Source organism: Salmo salar, chromosome ssa09 (assembly GCF_905237065.1).
Source record: "Salmo salar chromosome ssa09, Ssal_v3.1, whole genome shotgun sequence".
NCBI classification, from domain to species: domain Eukaryota; kingdom Metazoa; phylum Chordata; class Actinopteri; order Salmoniformes; family Salmonidae; genus Salmo; species Salmo salar.
The window spans coordinates 88,389,939-88,413,475 of record NC_059450.1 but is presented as its reverse complement, the minus strand read 5'-3'; the positions used below and the strand labels follow the sequence as shown (position 1 = coordinate 88,413,475).

Genomic DNA, 23,537 nt, shown 5'->3' with positions numbered 1-23,537 from the left:
AGGAACACCTTCCTAATATTGCTTTTCACCGCCCCCTTTTGCCCTCAGAACAGCCTCAATTTGTCGATGCATGGACTCTACATTGTTGACTCCAATGCTACCCACAGTTGTCAAGTTGGCTGGATGTCCTTTGGGTGGTGGACCATTCTAGATACATACAGGAAACTGAATGTAGCAGCGTGGCAGTTATTGACACACTCAAAGCGGTGCACCCGGCACCTACTACCATTCCCTTCAAAGGCACTTCAATCTTTTGTCTTGCCCATTCACCCTCTGAATGGCACACATACACAATCCATGTCTCAAGGCTTAACAATCCTTCTTTAACCTGTCTCCTCCCCTTCATCTACACACATTGAAGTGGATTTAACAAGTGACATCAATAAGGGATCATAGTTTTCACCTGGTCAGTCTTTCATGAAAAGAGCAGGTGTTCCTAATGTTTTGGACTCAGTGTATGCTCCCAACATTGTAATGGGTAAACCTTGGTTAGGTTGGCAGCATAGTGTGACTTCCTTTCTTTTTACAACCAAGACATAAGCCATGGTTATTCAACTCCAGACCTCGAGGGCTGAGGTCTGCTCTCCCAGTCTCTGTTGTTGCCCCAGATCATCAGAAACGGTTGAGACTATGACCTGTCATAAAAATAACCGAGGGGCCATCATAAGCAGTTCTAACAATAGGTTTCCATCTCTTCTCCCCCAGTCTCTGCTGCTGTTGTCCCACCTCATTAGGAACGGTTCAGAGAGAGTTGTCACCAGCGCCAGAGAACACATCTACGACCTACGATCTCTAGAGAGCTACCACTTCGTAGGCAAGTAATCTCTCTGCCTGACACTATAGAAACAGAATCCTGACTCTATGGCTGTCTCTCTCTTGACTGTAGTGTAGAATCTGTGTTAAATGTTAAGGTTTGTTGTCTGTCCTCAGTACACCTCTGTACACCAGTGTGCGAGTTTGTAATGAAATGTTAGTTTAGAACCAGACAAAAGGGCCAGTGTTCAGTCGGTGTTGTATCATTCAGGAAGAGATGGTGCACTAAGCACTGCTTAAACCACAACCAGCTCCAGCAGACGGAAGGTAAATCACTCCCCTTACCACCATATAGCCTTGTGAACCCAGACTGACAAGCTGTTTTACAAGGTCTTTTTTTATTCACACAGTACTGTGGACACTTCTTCTGCATTTTGTCTTCTCAAAAGATGTCCCACCTGACATTCTGATTACACTGATCAGCTTCCTACACATTGAGAAGGCATATATGTTTATAGGGGAATGGAACACTAACAGCTTGCCAATAACCTTCAGCTACTCTCTTGTTTCTCTACCCCTCTCTCTCTCTCTTGTTTCTCTACCTCTCCCTCTGTGTAGATGAGAACGGTAAGGACCAGGGAGTGAACGTACGTCAGAAGGTGAAGGAGATGGTGGATCTGATCCAGGATGATGATAGACTGAGAGAGGAGAGGAAGAAGGCAAAGAAGAACAAAGACAAATACATCGGAGTGTCCTCTGACAGTATTGGGGGGGGGTTCAGCAGATACAGTAAGTCCTCTGACAGTATTGGGGGAGGGTTCAGCAGATACAGTAAGTCCTCTGACAGTATTGGGGGAGGGTTCAGCAGATACAGTAAGTCCTCTGACAGTATTGGGGGAGGGTTCAGCAGATACAGTAAGTCCTCTGACAGTATTGGGGGAGGGTTCAGCAGATACAGTAAGTCCTCTGACAGTATTGGGGAGGGTTCAGCAGATACAGTAAGTCCTCTGACAGTATTGGGGGAGGGTTCAGCAGATACAGTAAGTCCTCTGACAGTATTGGGGGAGGGTTCAGCAGATACAGTAAGTCCTCTGACAGTATTGGGGGAGGGTTCAGCAGATACAGTAAGTCCTCTGACAGTATTGGGGGGAGGGTTCAGCAGATACAGTAAGTCCTCTGACAGTATTGGGGGAGGGGGTTCAGCAGATACAGTAAGTCCTCTGACAGTATTGGGGGAGGGGGTTCAGCAGATACAGTAAGTCCTCTGACAGTATTGGGGGAGGGGGTTCAGCAGATACAGTAAGTCCTCTGACAGTATTGGGGGAGGGGGGTTCAGCAGATACAGTAAGTCCTCTGACAGTATTGGGGGAGGGGGGTTCAGCAGATACAGTAAGTCCTCTGACAGTATTGGGGGAGGGGGGTTCAGCAGATACAGTAAGTCCTCTGACAGTATTGGGGGAGGGGGGTTCAGCAGATACAGTAAGTCCTCTGACAGTATTGGGGGAGGGGGGTTCAGCAGATACAGTAAGTCCTCTGACAGTATTGGGGGAGGGGGTTCAGCAGATACAGTAAGTCCTCTGACAGTATTGGGGGAGGGGGGTTCAGCAGATACAGTAAGTCCTCTGACAGTATTGGGGGAGGGGGTTCAGCAGATACAGTAAGTCCTCTGACAGTATTGGGGGAGGGGGGTTCAGCAGATACAGTAAGTCCTCTGACAGTATTGGGGGAGGGGGTTCAGCAGATACAGTAAGTCCTCTGACAGTATTGGGGGAGGGGGGGTTCAGCAGATACAGTAAGTCCTCTGACAGTATTGGGGGAGGGGGTTCAGCAGATACAGTAAGTCCTCTGACAGTATTGGGGGAGGAGGGTTCAGCAGATACAGTAAGTCCTCTGACAGTATTGGGGGAGGGGGTTCAGCAGATACAGTAAGTCCTCTGACAGTATTGGGGGAGGAGGGTTCAGCAGATACAGTAAGTCCTCTGACAGTATTGGGGGAGGAGGGTTCAGCAGATACAGTAAGTCCTCTGACAGTATTGGGGGAGGAGGGTTCAGCAGATACAGTAAGTCCTCTGACAGTATTGGGGGGAGGAGGGTTCAGCAGATACAGTAAGTCCTCTGACAGTATTGGGGGGAGGAGGGTTCAGCAGATACAGTAAGTCCTCTGACAGTATTGGGGGGAGGAGGGTTCAGCAGATACAGTAAGTCCTCTGACAGTATTGGGGGAGGAGGGTTCAGCAGATACAGTAAGTCCTCTGACAGTATTGGGGGAGGAGGGTTCAGCAGATACAGTAAGTCCTCTGACAGTATTGGGGGAGGAGGGTTCAGCAGATACAGTAAGTCCTCTGACAGTATTGGGGGAGGGGGGTTCAGCAGATACAGTAAGTCCTCTGACAGTATTGGGGGGAGGGGGGTTCAGCAGATACAGTAAGTCCTCTGACAGTATTGGGGGAGGGGGGTTCAGCAGATACAGTAAGTCCTCTGACAGTATTGGGGGAGGGGGGGTTCAGCAGATACAGTAAGTCCTCTGACAGTATTGGGGGAGGGGGGTTCAGCAGATACAGTAAGTCCTCTGACAGTATTGGGGGGAGGGGGGTTCAGCAGATACAGTAAGTCCTCTGACAGTATTGGGGGAGGGGGGGGTTCAGCAGATACAGTAAGTCCTCTGACAGTATTGGGGGAGGGGGGTTCAGCAGATACAGTAAGTCCTCTGACAGTATTGGGGGAGGGGGGGTTCAGCAGATACAGTAAGTCCTCTGACAGTATTGGGGGAGGGGGGTTCAGCAGATACAGTAAGTCCTCTGACAGTATTGGGGGAGGGGGGTTCAGCAGATACAGTAAGTCCTCTGACAGTATTGGGGGAGGGGGGGTTCAGCAGATACAGTAAGTCCTCTGACAGTATTGGGGGAGGGGGTTCAGCAGATACAGTAAGTCCTCTGACAGTATTGGGGGAGGGGGGGGTTCAGCAGATACAGTAAGTCCTCTGACAGTATTGGGGGAGGGGGTTCAGCAGATACAGTAAGTCCTCTGACAGTATTGGGGGAGGGGGGTTCAGCAGATACAGTAAGTCCTCTGACAGTATTGGGGGAGGGGGGTTCAGCAGATACAGTAAGTCCTCTGACAGTATTGGGGGAGGGGGTTCAGCAGATACAGTAAGTCCTCTGACAGTATTGGGGGAGGGGGGGTTCAGCAGATACAGTAAGTCCTCTGACAGTATTGGGGGGAGGGGGGTTCAGCAGATACAGTAAGTCCTCTGACAGTATTGGGGGAGGGGGGTTCAGCAGATACAGTAAGTCCTCTGACAGTATTGGGGGAGGGGGGTTCAGCAGATACAGTAAGTCCTCTGACAGTATTGGGGGAGGGGGGTTCAGCAGATACAGTAAGTCCTCTGACAGTATTGGGGGAGGGGGGTTCAGCAGATACAGTAAGTCCTCTGACAGTATTGGGGGAGGGGGGTTCAGCAGATACAGTAAGTCCTCTGACAGTATTGGGGGAGGGGGGGTTCAGCAGATACAGTAAGTCCTCTGACAGTATTGGGGGGGGGGGGGTTCAGCAGATACAGTAAGTCCTCTGACAGTATTGGGGGAGGGGGTTCAGCAGATACAGTAAGTCCTCTGACAGTATTGGGGGGAGGGGGGTTCAGCAGATACAGTAAGTCCTCTGACAGTATTGGGGGAGGGGGGGTTCAGCAGATACAGTAAGTCCTCTGACAGTATTGGGGGAGGGGGGTTCAGCAGATACAGTAAGTCCTCTGACAGTATTGGGGGAGGGGGTTCAGCAGATACAGTAAGTCCTCTGACAGTATTGGGGGGAGGGGGGTTCAGCAGATACAGTAAGTCCTCTGACAGTATTGGGGGAGGGGGGTTCAGCAGATACAGTAAGTCCTCTGACAGTATTGGGGGAGGGGGGTTCAGCAGATACAGTAAGTCCTCTGACAGTATTGGGGGAGGGGGGTTCAGCAGATACAGTAAGTCCTCTGACAGTATTGGGGGAGGGGGGTTCAGCAGATACAGTAAGTCCTCTGACAGTATTGGGGGAGGGGGGGTTCAGCAGATACAGTAAGTCCTCTGACAGTATTGGGGGAGGGGGGTTCAGCAGATACAGTAAGTCCTCTGACAGTATTGGGGGAGGGGGGTTCAGCAGATACAGTAAGTCCTCTGACAGTATTGGGGGGGGGTTCAGCAGATACAGTAAGTCCTCTGACAGTATTGGGGGGGGGGGTTCAGCAGATACAGTAAGTCCTCTGACAGTATTGGGGGGAGGGGGGTTCAGCAGATACAGTAAGTCCTCTGACAGTATTGGGGGGGGGAGGGTTCAGCAGATACAGTAAGTCCTCTGACAGTATTGGGGGGGGGGAGGGTTCAGCAGATACAGTAAGTCCTCTGACAGTATTGGGGGGGGTTCAGCAGATACAGTATTGGGGGGGGGTTCAGCAGATACAGTAAGTCAAACACTCACTCACACATATACAGGGCATTCGGAAAGTATTTAGACCCCTTGACTTATTCAACATTTTGTTATGTTACAGCCTTATTCTAAAATTGATTAAATCGATTTTTTTTCTCATCAATCTACACACAATACCCCATAATGACAATAGCAAAAACAAGTTTTTATACATTTTTGCCCCCAAAAAACAACTGGAAATATCACATTTACTTAAGTATTCAGACCCTTTACTCAGTACTTTGTTGAAGCACATTGGACAGCCTCGAGTCTTCTTGGGTATGACGCTACAAGCTTGGCACACCTGTATTTGGGGAGTTTCTCCCATTCTTCTCTGCAGATCCTCTCAAGCTCTGTCAGGTTGGATGGGGAACCTCGCTGCACAGCTATTTTCAGGTCTCTCCAGAGATGTTGGATTGGGTTCAAGTCTGGGCTCTGGCTGGGCCCCTCAAGGACATTCAGAGACTGGCCCCGAAGCCACTCCTGCGTTGTCTTGGCTATGTGCTTAGGGTTGTTGTCCTGTTGGAAGATGAACCTTCACCCCAGTCTGAGGTTCTGAGCGCTCTGGAGTAGGTTTTCATCAAGGATCTCTCTGTACTTTGCTCCGTTCATCTTTCCCTCGATCCTGACTAGTCTCCCAGTCCCTGTCGCTGAAAAACATCCCCACAGCATGATGCTGCCACCACCATGCTTCACCATAGGGATGGTGCCAGGTTTCCTCCAGACATGACACTTGGCATTCAGGCCAAAGAGTTCAATATTGGTTTCATCAGACCAGAGAACCTTGTTTCTCATGGTCTGAGTCCTTTAGGTGCCTTTTGGCAAACTCCAAGCGGGCTGTCGTGCCTTTTACTGAGGAGTGGCTTCCGTCTGGCCACACTACCATAACGGTTTGATTGGTGGAGTGCTGCAGAGATGGTTGTCCTTCTGGAAGGTTCTCCCATCTCCACAGAGGACCTCTGGAGCTCTGTCAGAGTGACCATCGGGTTCTTGGTCACCTCCCTGACCAAGGCCCTTCTCCCCCCTTTGCTCAGTTTGGCCAGGTGGCCAGCTCTAGGAACTTCCATTTAAAAATGGAGGTCACTGTGTTCTTGGGGGACCTTCAATGCTGCAGAAATGTTTTGGTACCCTTCCCCAGATCTGTGCCTCGACACAATCCTGTATCGGAGCTCTACGGACAATTCCTTCGACTTCATGGCTTGGTTTTTGCTCAGACATACACTGTACCTTTTTATATAGATGGGTGTGTTCCTTTCCAAATCATGTCCAACCAGTTGAAATTAGCACAGGTGGACTCCAATCAAGTTGTAAAAACAGCTGAGTGGGTAGATTGTGTAGATTGATTTGAATGATTAAAAAATACATTTAAGTAATCAATTTCAGCTGTAACAAAATGTGGAAAACGTCAAGGGGTCTGAATACTTTCCGAATGCACTCTATACATTGGAGTGTCTTCTGATCTTATTGGCCTCTAACACAAAGTCACTATTCTCTCGCTCTTTCTCTTTGTCTATTACCCCCTCCCCCAGCAGGTGATCGGTATGACTCCAGCAGCTCTGGCGGTAATGAGGGAAGCAGCAGAGGGAAGTGGGATGAGGACTGGAAGAGAGACCAAGGCCAGTTCCCCTTCAGTGAGAAACTGGGGGAGATCAGTGATAAGATCGGCAGCACCATCGATGACACAATCAACAAGTTCAGGAAGCAGAGCAGAGATGATTCACCAGACCGATTCAGGTTAGGAAAGAGACGACACACCAGACAGATGATTCAGGTTAGGAGAGAGAAGAGTTCCACTGGGTGAGATTGAAAGAGGAAGGAAATTAATGACTCAAATGGAGAGAGGGGGGGGAATACTGAGGTACAGGGATAAATTAGAGCTACCCGCTGTCCTCTTCATATCATATTACAGTATGTTAGAGCTAGCCGCTGTCCTCTTCATATCATATTACAGTACGTTAGAGCTAGCCGCTGTCCTCTTCATATCATATTACAGTATGTTAGAGCTACCCTCTGTCCTCTTCATATCATATTACAGTATGTTAGAGCTAGCCGCTGTCCTCTTCATATCATAATACAGTATGTTAGAGCTACCTGCTGTCCTCTTCATATCATATTACAGTATGTTAGAGCTACCCGCTGTCCTCATATCATATTACAGTACGTTAGAGCTACCTGCTGTCCTCCTCATATCATATTACAGTATGTTAGAGCTACCTGCTGTCCTCATATCATATTACACTGTTAGAGCTACCCGCTGTCCTCTTCATATCATAATACAGTACGTTAAACTACGTGCTGTCCTCATATCATATTACAGTATGTTAGAGCTGTCCTCCTCATATCATATTACACTATGTTAGAGCTGTCCTCCTCATATCATATTACACTATGTCAGAACTACCTGCTGTCCTCATATCATATTACAGTATGTCAACATCCTGATGTTCTGTCATACTTTAGTCACACTATTTGAATTGAATTGTCGTCTTTTTCACCCTGTTTGCGTCCTTTCTGGTCGCCGTAGTGACGAGGAGGAGCGAGGTCGCCCGTCACGGAACGGCCAGTCTGGAAGGTCGGTGTTCAAAGACGAGGAGGAAACCGTGACGACCAAGAGTGTCCAGATCGTTCAGGCAACAGAAACCACAGCAACCAGGAAGCGAGGCGGGGTTCCGTCCAAAACTGTGTCCCTGGGAGCCGCGGCCCACTACACAGGAGACAAAAGCCCCGATACCTCCACCAAACAGGTGTGTGCACATTCAGTCCAAGCTGGTCCCCTTTAGCTTATTGCTGCTATCTGGTGTTAACAGTGGACAGTGCTGTCTCGCTCCCTGTCTCTCTACTCACATCTCTCCTCTCCTCTCTGTTCCAGACTCCGTCCGCAGCAGCACCCCAGCCCTCCAGTAGTGGTCTGGCTGACCTATTCATGGTAGATACAGGACCCAGCCAGCCTGCAGCAGCCACCGGTAACTACACACTGAGAAGACCTCATGGAGAGTTGGGGGGAGGTAGTGTAGTTATGGGACATCACGGAGGGTTGGGGGGAAGGTAGTGTAGTTACGGGACATCTTGGGGGGGAAGGTTGTGTAGTTACGGGACATCTTGGGGGGGAGGTAGTGTAGTTACGGGACATCTTGGGGGGGAAGGTTGTGTAGTTACGGGACATCTTGGGGGGGGAGGTTGTGTAGTTACGGGACATCTTGGGGGGGGAAGGTTGTGTAGTTACGGGACATCTTGGGGGGAGGTAGTGTAGTTACGGGACATCTTGGGGGGGAAGGTAGTGTAGTTACGGGACATCTTGGGGGGGGAAGGTAGTGTAGTTACGTGACATCTTGGGGGGGGAGGTAGTGTAGTTACGGGACATCTTGGGGGGGGAGGTAGTGTAGTTACGGGACATCTTGGGGGGAGGAAGGTAGTGTAGTTACGGGACATCTTGGGGGGGGAGGTAGTGTAGTTACGGGACATCTTGGGGGGGAAGGTAGTGTAGTTACGGGACATCTTGGGGGGAGGAAGGTAGTGTAGTTACGGGACATCTTGGGGGGGAAGGTAGTGTAGTTACGGGACATCTTGGGGGGGGAAGGTAGTGTAGTTACGGGACATCTTGGGGGGGGGAAGGTAGTGTAGTTACGGGACATCTTGGGGGGAGGAAGGTAGTGTAGTTACGGGACATCTTGGGGGGGAGGAAGGTAGTGTAGTTACGGGACATCTTGGGGGGGAGGAAGGTAGTGTAGTTACGGGACATCTTGGGGGGGGAAGGTAGTGTAGTTACGGGACATCTTGGGGGGGAGGAAGGTAGTGTAGTTACGGGACATCTTGGGGGGAGGAAGGTAGTGTAGTTACGGGACATCTTGGGGGGAGGAAGGTAGTGTAGTTACGGGACATCTTGGGGGGAGGAGGTAGTGTAGTTACGGGACATCTTGGGGGGAAGGTAGTGTAGTTACGGGACATCTTGGGGGGAAGGTAGTGTAGTTACGGGACATCTTGGGGGGAAGGTAGTGTAGTTACGGGACATCTTGGGGGGAAGGTAGTGTAGTTACGGGACATCTTGGGGGGGAAGGTAGTGTAGTTACGGGACATCTTGGGGGGGGAGGTAGTGTAGTTACGGGACATCTTGGGGGGGAAGGTAGTGTAGTTACGGGACATCTTGGGGGGGAAGGTAGTGTAGTTACGGGACATCTTGGGGGGGGAGGTAGTGTAGTTACGGGACATCTTGGGGGGAGGTAGTGTAGTTACGGGACATCTTGGGGGGGAGGTAGTGTAGTTACGGGACATCTTGGGGGGGAGGTAGTGTAGTTACGGGACATCTTGGGGGGAGGTAGTGTAGTTACGGGACATCTTGGGGGGGAGGTAGTGTAGTTACGGGACATCTTGGGGGGGAGGTAGTGTAGTTACGGGACATTTTGGGGGGAAGGTAGTGTAGTTACGGGACATCTTGGGGGGAAGGTAGTGTAGTTACGGGACATCTTGGGGGGAAGGTAGTGTAGTTACGGGACATCTTGGGGGGGAAGGTAGTGTAGTTACGGGACATCTTGGGGGGAAGGTAGTGTAGTTACGGGACATCTTGGGGGGGAAGGTAGTGTAGTTACGGGACATCTTGGGGGGGAAGGTAGTGTAGTTACGGGACATGTTGGGGGGGAAGGTAGTGTAGTTACGGGACATGTTGGGGGGGGGGGAGGGGGAAGGAAGGTAGTGTAGTTACGGGGCATCTTGGGGGGTTCCTTTTCCCTTCAGTGTCACATCTGTTCTCTGGGCCTGGGCTGGTCTCTGGAAACTCACATCTCAATCATTAAGTGTTTTATGGTTACTTTAAATGTTTACATACTGTTTTACTCATTTAATATCTATATACTGTATTCTTGTCAATGCCACTCCGACATTGCTCATCCTACTATTTATATATTTCTTAATTATATTATACTTTTGGATTTGTTTGTTGTTGTGAATTGTTAGATATTACTGCACTGTTGGAGCTAGAAACACAAGCTTGTAGCTACACCTGCAATAACATCTGTTAAATATGTGACCAATACAAATCAAATAGTATGTCTCATTCCAGACCTGATAGGAGGATTTGCTGACTTTACTTCTCCTGCTGCCTCTGTCGGTGAGTTTATAAAGCACTAGAATATTCCGAGAGATGGGGGTGGGGGGGAGGTCTGGCCACGTGGAGCCTGCTAACGTGTGTGGGAGATTTAAGTCCACTATAACCTTATTCCTCTCTTTTCTCCTCCTCTCCAGCTTCTAGTGGGAACAGTGATTTTGGGGACTGGAATGCTTTCCCTGACGGCCAGGCCCCTGTCCCCACCCCTTTAGCCCAGCCTCTGGCCCCTAGCAACACTGACCTGTTTGGGGCTCTGTCTGCCAGCTCTGCCCCGGCTCCAGCCTCAGCTGACCTGTTTGATCTGATGGGTCCGGTCCAGACTCAGTCTCTCTCTGCCTCTCAGAGCCTCACCTTCAATATGACCAGCACACAGAACATGACCAGTACCATGCCACAGTCCACATCACTGGTAAGAATATAGGACAGACATGGTACACACAAACAGTAAATGAATTCACATTGTAAGTTGTCCATATTGTGCCTGATTGACTGTTAATGAGAGGAGTGACAGTAACTGCTGTGGTTTAGAGGGACAGACACGAGAGAGCAACGGCAGAGAGTCTGCACATGCTCCTCCTTGCCTAGGGACAAAAATGCACACAATGAGAAGGAACCAGTTTGAGTCAGAAAACCATTCAATCTAATATGAGGTTGTGTTTACATAGATATTTGCATGTTTAAAAACCTGACCTACTTTAAAAAAGACAAGCTTAGTTTTGCAGATGACTCAAACCTGCCCCTTCCCAACCTGTACATTCTGGTTAGATGGGATGTGTTTTTATGTAGATTACTATAGAGACTGTAGTTCAACCTTCATATGTCACCATTATAGGTACCTTAACATTACTATCTATTGGAACTTGCTACCAAATTCTCCCTCTCTCTCTCCCCCCTCAGCCCTTCCAGGTGATGGGCGGTCCGTTGCAGCCCCAGCAGCAGCAGCAGCAGCAAGTCATGCTGGGTACACAGAATTGCGTGGGGTCAGCGATCCCCTCCACCTGGTCTGACTCCTCAGTTAACATCAGTCTGGACTTCCTGGCACCTGGTGTGCAGCCCCCCAAACCTGCCCAGCCCACCCTGAAAACACTCCAAGGTGAGCCTACAGGGTTGTACAATAGACTGGGATAGAAATAGTGCTGTGTTTATTTGGAGGGGGTTCAAAACACTGCTGAATGTCTGTTGACCAAAACGTTGGTTTGAGATCCATTCAACTGTTTGTGGAGAATCCAAGATCCCCAGCATGTGGGACTTTCTTCCTTTTACTCAGGATGGTCACAAGACAATTCAAAAGGCTTTAGGTTCAGTCAGAATGGAATAGAAGGATGCCTGGGACTACTTATTCAGTGTGGAATAGAAGGATTCTTGGGGCTACTTGGTCAGTGTGGAATAGAAGGATTCTTGGGGCTACTTGGTCAGTGTGGAATAGAAGGATTCTTGGGGCTACTTGGTCAGTGTGGAATAGAAGGATTCTTGGGGCTACTTGGTCAGTGTGGAATAGAAGGATTCTTGGGGCTACTTGGTCAGTGTGGAATAGAAGGATGCTTGGGGCTACTTGGTCACTGTGGAATAGAAGGATGCTTGGGGCTACTTGGTCAGTGTGGAATAGAAGGATGCTTGGGGCTACTTGGTCAGTGTGGAATAGAAGGATGCTTGGGGCTACTTGGTCAGTGTGGAATAGAAGGATGCTTGGGGCTACTTGGTCAGTGTGGAATAGAAGGATGCTTGGGGCTACTTGGTCAGTGTGGAGTGTGTGTGAACCTGTGTGTGTGTGAGGTCATGCTGTCTTCTGACTCCACTTCTTCCTGTTTCTGTCTTCTAGGAGTCCAGCCCCTCCCACCTGTCAAAATGCTCTCCCAGGGATTCGCCGGCATGGGCCTCGCCCCCTCCCCCATCAGAACCCCTACAACTCCCATGATGTACCCCGGTGCTGGGATGGGCATGGCCCCCACCCAGGGCATGATGGGGATGGGCATGGCTCCCACCCAGGGCATGATGGGAATGGGCATGAACATGGGTGCTATGCCCCAGGCTAACATGACCATGGGGATGAGGATGCCAGCCATGTCTATGGGTTCTGGCATGGTACAGCAGCAGCCCAAGCAAGGAGTGGACGCCTTCGCGGATTTCGGCAACTTTAGGAAGTGAGGGAAGAGGAGGTGAAGTGAAGGAGAGGGGTGTTTGTTTTTCTCTCCATCCAACCGACTGTCCATGAAGGATTGTAAAGAGCTGCAAACAAAGAGTACTTGAATGTTGTCAAATATCAAATACTGACTGCCACCCCTCCATTTCCTGTTTCTTTCCTTTAAGTGATATATAGAGACATGAATATACATGATTGTATGTATCTTTTAATCAGTTGGAACTTGCAATCAACTACCTTTTTAGAGTGTATTCAATACAGTATGGTTGTGTGCTGTTCAGGTTTGATTCGGAGAGGACAACTAAGGGAGAGAGCGAAAAACACAGTGCCAGAATGATGCAGAGAATTTTCACTTTAAATGTATTCCAAACAAAAACCAATGATCGCAAAGTTAAATAACCCATACAATTCTATGCACAAGGACGGCTTTTACACTTGTATGGTTTGTTTAACTTCTCAATAATAGTTTTTTGTTTGAATTGCATTTTAAAGCATCATTCTGTTACCATGGAATTGTCCAGATGAAACTTCAAGAGAACGTCAGTGGGGGTTTTGCTTTACTTAACCAATTAATTGTCCAGAGTAGAAAAATAGTTTTATATGATAATCCCAACCCAATAACTCCCCATCCATCTCTTTAGAATGTCAGGTTATCTGGATCTGTTCCTTCCCTACAAATGTAAATATTACTGGTGCGACAGACAAATAAATTATTGGGTACTTGATTATGATATGATGCCGTGAAGAGGTGGGTGTCAATTGGACGGAACCAGATGTCAATCAAGACGTTGCTATGGCATGCTACATTGCCATGGAGCCGGTCTTTAATACCTACTTTATATAACAGCGTTCCACACTCCAAATGTGGAGTTTCTGTTCAATATTACATTTAACAAATCAATCAATCGTTTATTGATGGATGGATTTAATAAGTGAATGAATGAGAAATGATTGAAAGCTGTTAATTGAAGAAGCTGTGGTAATGATAAAACACAGATCTCCTTTGTGGCCTTTCTTATGGGTATATATTTTTTAAAGAACTATAATTGTTTGGTTTTTTTTCTTGCATCCAAATAAGATGATCAGTAGATGTAGGAACAACCTGGTGGGTTGTGTTCTTTAAGTACTGCACATGGTGCCTGTAAGATGGAGGCCTTTTTCCTTCATTATAATTTACAGGAGACAGACGGAGAGACGATACAACTATAGTGTTCATGACAGTTACTGTTAGGAGTCTACAGCACAGTATGTATGTGTGGTTCTTACTACTCCCTCTGTCCCCTGGGACCCTCGTGGAATAGGGGGGAAGATGTCCCTAGATGCTGACCTTGGGTCAGTTTTGAGTTTCCCTCCACTAATGGTTTAGGTTGGGATTGGGGGTGGGGAAGCTGATCCTAGCTCTGTACTTGGGGGAAAATTCACCCCGGAGTGGATCTCTGAAGGAGAGGTTTCTCAGACAGTGCAGGTCTAGGAGAGGATTTCTCTTGTTTTTTTGGGGGGTACAACTCATATGGCACCCTATACACTTTATAGTGCACTACTTCCGACCAGAGCCCATAGGACTCGGGTCAAAAGTAGTGCACTATATAGGAAATGGGTACATGTGGAAGTCATGACCATTTTTACAAGTTCAGCGAGTACCTCACATGTAAACTAGACTCCTCTGTTTCAGAGCTATGTCCTCTTCCAGGAGTTAGGGTCAATTCCATTTCAATTCTGGAAGTACACTGAAATTCCAGTTTTCTTCAATGCTTTTCATAAAGAAAATGTTGAATATAGTTTACGTTCTAAATCGACAAATGGAATTGACCCCAACCCTGCACAGATAAACACACAGTAGCCTTTTGTCTGAGCTGAGGCATTACCTGCTGGAAACGACCAAAATGTAGCAACTCTTGTTTGTTTTTTCTAAGAGATGATGTCCTTAGGGGGTTGTGTTTTATTCTTTCGCTGGTTTAATTTTTTTCTACTTATTACAATTGTTCTGAGATCTTCTGTAATGTGGTATTGTTACATAAAATAAAAACACTAGTTTATGCAAATTAAGAAAAAGTGACGCATCACCAACGAAAAGAGCCTTGAGAAAATGTTTTCGTTTGATTTGACTGTCCCATGATCCTTTATCTACGGCATTAAAACAGTTGATTACAGTTTTCTAATGAAGTGTTTATTTCACTTAATACTAATTTAGTGACTATTTTAGATGGCCTTGGAACCTGCTGAGACCGACACACACACAGTGCAGCCCTACAGACACACACAGTGCAGCCCTACAGACACACACAGTGCAGCCCTACAGACACACACAGTGCAGCCCTACAGACACACACAGTGCAGCCCTACAGACACACACAGTGCAGCCCTACAGACACACACAGTGCAGCCCTACAGACACACACAGTGCAGCCCTACAGACACACACAGTGCAGCCCTACAGACACACACAGCCAGTGGGCTTGAATAGATCAGATTGAGGTATAAGAGCAGAGAGTAATTTTAAACTCAAGTACTGTAGGACAATGGCTTGTCTCAGACAACGTTTGATCAATTTAACAGATCCTGCACGGCTCCAAGATATGGAAATTATGACGGTTTATTGTCCTTCGGTAGCCTCTGTAGTTTAGAGACAGAAAGCAAAAACTACACAACAGCAATGACATGCAGTTAAATCATGCTGTTTATGGCTAATGTGGGCATTAAAGAAAACAATCTGAAATGTCTAGACAAATAAGAGTTGTGCAATCTGAACCTTCCCCATCTCCATTATTCATAACACATATGAGGTCCTCTGAGATCAGACCACACTGCCATTTGTGCTCTAGCTGACAGAAAAGCAATATAATGGGACAAACAGTAGGCTTTCCTCTTTTTAGAGGCAACATGCCTCCATGTTACCTGGAGTTGGCAGGTCGGGCATAGCATGGATGACATGTGTTTTCTGCATTGATGCAGTTGTTTTGAGATTATACTCTGCATATTTATAAGCAAAATGTAACGACATTCATTAGGTTAGTCTATCATTTTGATCCTCACTATATCAGGATAATGTACAATTAAATGTATCTTTAGTTATATGAATCCTTTTAGACTTGTTTTTCACTTCAAGTGACTCAAGATGTCTTAGAATGAGTCTACACTGCCCTCTGGTGGTTATTTACAGTGGTGCACCCCATGCCTGCATATCAATACTGTGTTTCATATGACCCAGAGGCAAAGACCAGATGAGAAAAGACAGACAAGGGAAGACAGCTTGATCATTTACATTTTATTGATTATTGTATGCATAAAGCAGAGAATACATATCAATATGATATACAGTAGCAGTGAGACTTCATGGTTCACTGCTAGTTGGTCTAAACCAGTGTAGATACTGTAGTAGGTGTTGATGGGTCAGTCTTGGTAAAGCTTCAGCTTGTTGCACCTTGAGGTCAAGTAACTTTCCTGGAGATTTGCCACAAGCCCGGGTGCCAGTCTGTCTGCTTCTGCTCATGTATGGCATGGAAACTCCATAAGGAGTTGGCAAGAGAGCAGGCTGGCTTCCAGTTCCAGGCTAGGTTGCCACCTCCACTGGATAAAATACACAACAGGTTCAGAGTGGTTGTAGGTTGACTAGAAGCACGTTCTCTCCCCGTATGAAGAGTTTGTTGATGTGGTGCGTGTGAACTCTCCCATAGGGCTGGGACACTTCTTTCTTCTGGGACCGTCTTCTCTGGGGCCCCTCAGTCCCTGATTCCTGACCTTTAACATTTGACCCCTGGGTCTTATTTTTTTTATTTCACCTTTATTTAACCAGGTAGGCCAGTTGAGAACAAGTTCTCATTTACAACTGCGACCTGGCCAATATAAAAGCAGTGTGACACAAACAACACAGAGTTACACATGGGAATAACAAGGGTACAGTCAATAACACAATAGAAAAATCTATATAGTGTGTGCAAATGTAGTAAGATTAGAGAGCTAAGGCAATAAATAGGCCATAGTGGTGAAATAATTACAATTTAGAATTAACACTGGAGTGATAGATGTGCAGAAGATGTGCAAGTAGAGACACTGGGATGCAAAGGAGTGTCGTGTCTTTGGGCACCATTAACTGAAGACATGTTTATCAAAATAACTCCCTGTTATTATTATTATGCGATTAAACGGATTAATCGTTTAACTGTAATTAACTAGGAGATCAGGGCACCAAGGAAAATATTCATAATACATAGTTATAATTTTCCTAATATAACTTTCCTATATTATATTATAGTATCTGACCGATTATCTTCTGGTTTAAATGGTGTATTTTACCTCGCGTCCAGTCTCATTCCAAACGTCGTAAATTGTTGTATCTGCACGAACCCAGTCTTTACTAAGTCATCCATACATCAACTGTCTTAAAATCATTTATTTACTAAACAATGTAATTCACAGAAGGCATACAAACAGTAATTATCGTCACAAAGAATTGGTAGAGTAAAATGCCCTAGTGGGCTAAACCGGCATGGCGGCTTTTTAAACAAAGGGTCATAAAGGGCAGCTGAGGAGGCACACAGAGTTCATTAATATTAACAATTGATATGCTAATCCCTTGCACATGAACGCTCACTCATTCGGAAACAATTGCAATCAATATATATTTACGCTCAGTGTGTCGTCGTGATCCTTGTTGGAGAGTTCCCTCTCTCTCTCTCGGTTAGAATGGATCTTTCAAAGCGACATGAATTAATGTCCTTATAGAATGGATGTTTCGTCGCTCTTCGCATTCAATGATACCGAATTCTAGCTGCAGACTAGTACTTAATATCAAAGATTGTTCTTATTCTGTATCGATAGTTTAGCCACGTGGAATGGTTAAAATTCAGTAGAGGAATGTATGGTCAAACCTATTGGCCAACTCGTAATGGAGTGGAGGCCTGGTCTCAAGAAAGTAACCCTGGGTGGGGGTTTTATTTGGAATGACAGAAAAAGGCTGTCTCATGACGCCAGGTCTTGTCTGTGTCCCTGGGGGCGTGCCGATGACTGAGTTAAGCTTTGAACAGAAATACAATTCTATCACATTAACATCAGTACATAGCCTCTCAACATATTCCAAATAGTTTTAATCTTATTAAATCATTGTATACGACCATTTAGATGCAAGTCCCATAGCTGAGGCTATTATATAAACCTTAGTATGGTAATATGGCACTATTGTCTCCAATGAGTATCACAAAATTGTACCAAGCGGACCAGTTCGTAGCTGGATTCTTCACCGATCTTTTATACCTTCTCCAGAACATAAATGTCGTTCGGTTCCCCAATTCTGTGAGTTGGAAGAATTTCCTTTGTCTCTCTATGAAACCCCTCTCTGTCTCAACTGGGCCATTCGGCAGGACATTCTCCTTTAGAATTTTACGACCCCTCTCACCACAGCTGTGTCAGAAGTATAGATGTCAGGGGAAGGTGCATAGAAAAGGCCTGGAGCAGAGGGAGGGGGTTCAACTGTGTTCTCTGTACCCAGAGAGAGGGCAACGTCATAACAGGAGCAACAACAACAACAAAAAACAATATGGGGATGAGGTAGTTGGGTGGGCTATTTAGAGATGGCTGTGTACAGGTGCAATGATTGGTAAGCTGCTCTGACAGCTGATGCTCAAAGTTAGTGAGGGAGATATAAGTCTCCAGCTTCAGTGATTTTTGCAATTCGTTCCAGTCATTCGCAGCAGAGAACTGGAAGGAAAGGCGGCCAAAGGAGGAGATGGCTTTGGGGACGACCAGTGAAATATACTTGCTGGAGCACGTGCTAAGGGTGGGTGTTGCTATGGTGACCAGTGAGCTGAGATAAGGCGGGGATTTACCTAGCAAAGACTTATAGATGACTTGGAGCCAGTGGGTTTGGCGACGAATATGAAGCGAGGGCCAGCCAACGAGAGCATACAGGTTGCAGTGGTGGGTAGTATATGGGGCTTTGGTGACAAAACGGATTGCACTGTGATAGACTGCATCCAATTTGCTGAGTAGAGTGTTGGAGGCTATTTTGTAAATGACATCGCCGAAGTCAAGGATCGGTAGGATAGTCAGTTTTACGAGTGTATGTTTAGCAGCATAAGTGAAGGAGGCTTTGTTGCGAAATAGGAAGCCGATTCTAGATTTAACTTTGGATTGGAGATGCTTAATGTGAGTCTGGAAGGAGAGTTTACAGTATAACCAGCAACCTAGGTATTTATAGTTGTGCACATATTCTAAGTTAGAACCGGCCACAGTAGTGATGCTAGACGGGCGGGTGCGGGCAGCGATCAGTTGAAGAGCATGCATTTAGTTTTACTTGTATTTAAGAGCAGTTGGAGGCCACGGAAGGAGTGCAGTATGGCATTGAAGCTCGTCTGGAGGTTTGTTAACACAGTGTCCAAAGAAAGGCCAGAAGTATACAGAATGAGATGGATCAGAGAATCACCAGCAGCAAGAGTGACATCATTGATATATACAGAGAAAAGAGTCGGCCTAAGAATTGAACCCTGTGGCACCCCCATAGAAACTGCCAGAGGTCCGGACAACAGGCCCTCCGATTTGACACACTGAACTCTATCTGAGAAGTAGTTGGTGAGCCAGGCGAGGCAATCATTTGAAAAACCAAGGCTGTTGAGTCTGCCGATAAGAATGCGGTGATTGACAGAGTTGAAAGCCTTGGCCAGGTCGATGAAGACGGCTGCACAGTACTGTCTTTTATCGATGGCGGTTATGATATCGTTTAGGACCTTGAGCGTGGCTGAGGTGCACCCATGACCAGCTCGGAAACCAGATTGCATAGCGGAGAAGGTACGGTGGGATTCGAAATGGTCGGTGATCTGTTTGTTAACTTGGCTTTCGAAAGGCAGGGCAGGATGGATATAGGTCTGTAACAGTTTGGGTCTAGAGTGTCTCCCCCTTTGAAGAGGGGGATGATCGCGGCAGCTTTCCAATCTTTAGGGATCTCAGACGATACGAAAGAGAGGTTGAACAGGCTAATAATAGGGGTTGCAACAATTGCGGAGGATAATTTTAGAAAGAGAGGGTCCAGATTGTCTAGCCCAGCTGATTTGTAGGGGTCCAGATTTTGCAGCTCTTTCAGAACATCAGCTGTCTGGATTTGGGTGAAGGAGAAGCGTGGGGGGGGCTTGGGCAAGTTGCTGTGGGGTGCATAGCTGTTGGCCGGGGTAGGGGTAGCCAGGTGGAAAGCATGGCCAGCTGTAGAAAAATGCTTATTGAAATTCTCGATTATCATAGATTTATCGGTGGTGACAGTGTTTCCTAGCCTCAGTGCAGTGGACAGCTGGGAGGAGGTGTTCTTATTCTCCATGGACTATAGTGTCCCAAAATGTTTTGGAATTATTGCTACAGGATGTAAATGTCTGTTTGAAAAGGCTAGCCTTTACTTTCCTAACTGCCTGTGTATATTGGTTCCTAACTTCCCTGAAAAGTTGCATATCGCGGGTGCTATTTGATGCTAATGCAGTACGCCAAAGGATGTTTTTGTGCGGGTCAAGGGCAGTCAAGTCTGGAGTGAACCAAGGGCTATATCTGTTCTTAGTTGTACATGTTTGAATGGGGCATGCTTATTTAAGATGGTGAGGAAAGCACTTCTAAAGAATAACCAGGCATCCTCCACTGACGGAATGAAGTCAGTATCCTTCCAGGATACCCGGGCCAGGTTGATTAGAAAGGCCTGCTCGCTGAAGTGTTTTAGGGAGCGTTTGACAGTGATGAGGGGTAGTCGTTTGACCGCAGACCCATTACGGACGCAGGCAATGAGGCAGTGATTGCTGAGATCCTGGTTGAAGACAGCAGAGGTGTATTTGGAGGGCAGGTTGGTTAGGATGATATCTATGAGGGTGCCCGTGTTTATGGATTTAGGGTTGTACTTGGTAGGTTCCTTGATAATATGTGTGAGATTGAGGGCATCTAGCTTAGATTGTGGGACGGCCGAGGTGTTAAGCATATCCCAGTTTAGGTCACCTAACAGTACGAGCTCTGAAGATAAATGGGGGGCAATTAGTTCACATATGGTGTCCAGGGCACAGCTGGGGGCTGAGGGGGGGTCTATAACAAGCGGCAACAGTGAGAGTCTGTTTCTGGAAAGGTGGATTTTTAAAAGTACAAGTTTGAACTGTTTTGGCACAGACCTGAATAGCATGACAGAACTCCGTAGACTAACTCTACCCCCTTTGGCAGTTCTATCTTGGTGGAAAATGTTATCTCTACATCACGAGAGGAACAGAGAAGTAGGCTAAGGCTACAGCTAAAGGCTATAAGAACTGGTTGTCTAGTGCGTTGGGAACAGAATAAAAGGAGCAGATTTCTGGGCATAGAATAGATTCAGGGCATAATGTACAGACAAGGGTATGGTAGGATGTGAGTACAGTGGAGGTAAACCTAGGCGTTGAATGACAATGAGAGAGGTTGTGTCTCTGGAGGCACCAGTTAAGCCAGGTGAGGTCTCTGCATGTATGTGGGGTGGGACAAAAGAGCTATCTAAGGCATGTTGAGCCGGACTGACGGCTCTACAGTGAAATAAAACAATAAGAACTAGCCAAGACAGCAGTAGACAAGGCATATTGACATTAGAGAGAGGCATAAAGCAATCACAGGTGTTGATCAGGAGAGATAAGACAACAACGGGTAAATGGCGATGAATGTGCAGAGCGGGTCAGTTAGGTACATACAGGACCTGATTTCGAGGCTGGTGCCAACAGGTAAACAAAATGAGGTACCGTGTTATTGAAACAGTCCAGGGGGCATCAGCTGTGTAGCCGAGGGATCATAGGGTCAAAAGAGCAGCAATAGGTGAGTCAGGGTGCCGTTCGGTAGTCACTACTACGCTAGGCAAGAATTAGCTGGTATATGGGCCTGGCTCGAGGCTAGCTAAGGCTAACTGGTGCTTGCTTCGGGACAGAGGCGTTAGCTAACAGTAGCCACTCGCGATGATCCGGTGTAATGATCCAGAGAGGCAGGAATCCGGTGATGTGGTAGAGATAAGCAGTCCGATATGCTCTGGGTTGATATCGCGCTGTGCAGACTGGCAGGTATTGTCCAAGCTAAGGCTGGCTGGTGACCGAGCTAAAGGTGAAGACCACTAGCCATGGCTAACAAAGACTAGTAGCTAGTTAGCTGACCAGCTCCTAATGGAGGTTCCAGTTATAAGGAATAAAATAGCAGATCTGTACCACATTGGGTGAGGCAGGTTGCAGGAAAGTATATTTAGTTTGTAGATAGAAAGTGAGAATAAGATATATACGAGAAAAAAACTGCTATTTACACAGGATAAGACACGGGATAAGACAAAGACAAACGTCTGACTTCTACGCCATCTTGGGATGACCTGTGGCCCCTGGGTCATCACCCACTGGGGGCCCCACTGTGGTCCTCGCAAGTTGGGGATCCACTGCCCTAGGGTCCCCTCTATTGGGGTCCCCTCATCTGCTGTCTCTGATTTGAGTTTGGAGGGTATGGGTCCCTCCATACCCTGGGGAGGTTCAGCTTTTCTCTTGTCTATCTGCTTCTTCTCACATTCTCTCAGAGCCGCACTCTCCTGGAGTTTCAGCTTGAGCTACAGAAGGAGAGGGGGGACAAAGGGGTTAAAAGAGTCTTTGCGATAGCTAATGAGTTGGTTTTCTGATTGCAGAGAATGAAAATGGCTGTACCTTTTTTAGTGAGTGGCACATGATCTGGATATGTCTCAGCCTGCATCCAAAACAACACCCTACTCTCTAGAATGCACCACTAGACTAGAGGATCAGAGCCCTTAGTTGGCAGCCAGACCTACCCGTGTGACAGTGAGGGCCTTCTCGTGGTAGAGAGCTTCACCCAGCAGGGGTTCCCTGTAGGTCTCATCTACCATCGCCGGGCAGGGAGAGAGAGAGGAGAGGGGTGATAGTGAGGACAGTGATGTGCGCAACGTCTTACATCAGACTACAGTCTAGTCTGCAAGCCACCTGTCAAGAGGCTGTGGAGGGCATGGGTAAGGGTGAGGGAAGGAAGGGTAAGGGTAAGGGAAGGAAGGGTAAGGGCGAGGGAAGGGGGTGAGCTCTCACCAAGTTCCAGAACTTCTCGAAGGCCACTATGAAGCCAGAACACACACCACGGAGCCCCTTAAAGGTTCTGATGTGAACTTTCACCCGTATCCTCTCCTCCACGCAGCAGTACAGCTCCCCAGAGGGCTTCCTGTATGGACTGTATAAACAAGAAGTAGACATGAAATAGAATTCCCCTGGCTGTCAAGCACAAGTTTGACACATCAATAATGCCCCACATATCAATATAGAGTTTTAATTAGCTTTTATATATGTGGCAATATGAGACAACGATCATATAAGTAAAGTATGAATGAAAGAGGTAATGTTTTGATCTGACACCACCACCATCAAAAACGAAATGATTCAAAGCAGGCCTACAAAAGCTATAAATAATTCACGCCATACGTTGCATCCTTGTCAGGGCATTCTTGTGCATTCTACAACGCCGGGCAGTGCCGCTGGTACCCTCCTCTCCCTCTGCCGGGTTGTTCACCATCATCCTCTTCAGTTTCTCTATCCTCTCTGGATCCGCTACACCTTTCCTGGATTTCCTCAGTTTTCTCTCCACGTTTTTCTCCGCTTGGCACGGCCCCATCCCCCTTTCAGAAAGTTCTCATACTCGGCTATGTTGTTGAAGCACTTCACGTTGGTGTATGGGAGAGGAACTGTAGGGGAATGGAGCGCCAGGAGTGGATCACATTTATCGGAGGTGACGTCCAACTTTGCCACGATATCATCTTCTTCTTCTGCCGTATGTTCGGTTGCATCTGAAGCACATGCACTTGTTGATCCTCTCTCTTTCTTTCTTTCTTTTCTGATTCTTTACATTTTTGGCGTTTATCTCTTCTTTCCCTCTCCTCCATGTTTGAAACAACCGGAGACGTGCACGACGCTAAGAATCATGGGAAACTTAGTCTTCTTCCGCTGCATTTCTCAATTTTCACCGGGAGAGGGCGTTGTAGTACTATGAAGCAGATTTGCATATTAGTCGTCTGTAATCTTTATTATTATTATTTTTTTTTTTTTAATGAAATTATGTCCAGGAACCCAGCTAAAAGACAATCAACAACTACAACAAAAACAATTTATG

The 23,537-nt window shown here is 47.0% G+C and overlaps 2 protein-coding genes across 3 annotated transcripts in view; one reads left to right on the top strand and one right to left on the bottom strand.

Moving 5' to 3' along the window:
• clint1a (clathrin interactor 1a) overlaps window positions 1–14,584 on the top strand; it is a 26,034-nt gene extending 11,450 nt beyond the window's left edge. The window contains exons 4-12 of one of the 2 annotated variants that reach the window (XM_014213070.2): window positions 706–814; window positions 1,372–1,542; window positions 6,729–6,930; window positions 7,721–7,940; window positions 8,066–8,159; window positions 10,250–10,297; window positions 10,432–10,703; window positions 11,192–11,387; window positions 12,114–14,584. In XM_014213070.2, the coding sequence (XP_014068545.1) occupies window positions 706–814; window positions 1,372–1,542; window positions 6,729–6,930; window positions 7,721–7,940; window positions 8,066–8,159; window positions 10,250–10,297; window positions 10,432–10,703; window positions 11,192–11,387; window positions 12,114–12,439 (1,638 nt within the window). In that variant the 3' untranslated portion in view covers window positions 12,440–14,584. Of the gene's footprint in view, window positions 1–705; window positions 815–1,371; window positions 1,543–6,725; window positions 6,931–7,720; window positions 7,941–8,065; window positions 8,160–10,249; window positions 10,298–10,431; window positions 10,704–11,191; window positions 11,388–12,113 lie in introns of both variants that reach the window. The other variant, XM_014213069.2, reaches the window with a different exon arrangement.
• A 6,681-nt stretch (window positions 14,585–21,265) lies between these two features.
• Window positions 21,266–23,269, bottom strand: LOC106612149 (U7 snRNA-associated Sm-like protein LSm11; the record flags this gene model as incomplete). Its single annotated transcript, XM_045724172.1, is given in 6 exon segments — window positions 21,266–21,981; window positions 22,198–22,270; window positions 22,455–22,581; window positions 22,584–22,604; window positions 22,853–23,024; window positions 23,027–23,269. Coding segments are annotated over 6 exon segments (1,083 nt in total), but the record flags the coding sequence as incomplete, so codon positions are not given.
• Between the last annotated feature and the right edge of the window lie 268 nt (window positions 23,270–23,537).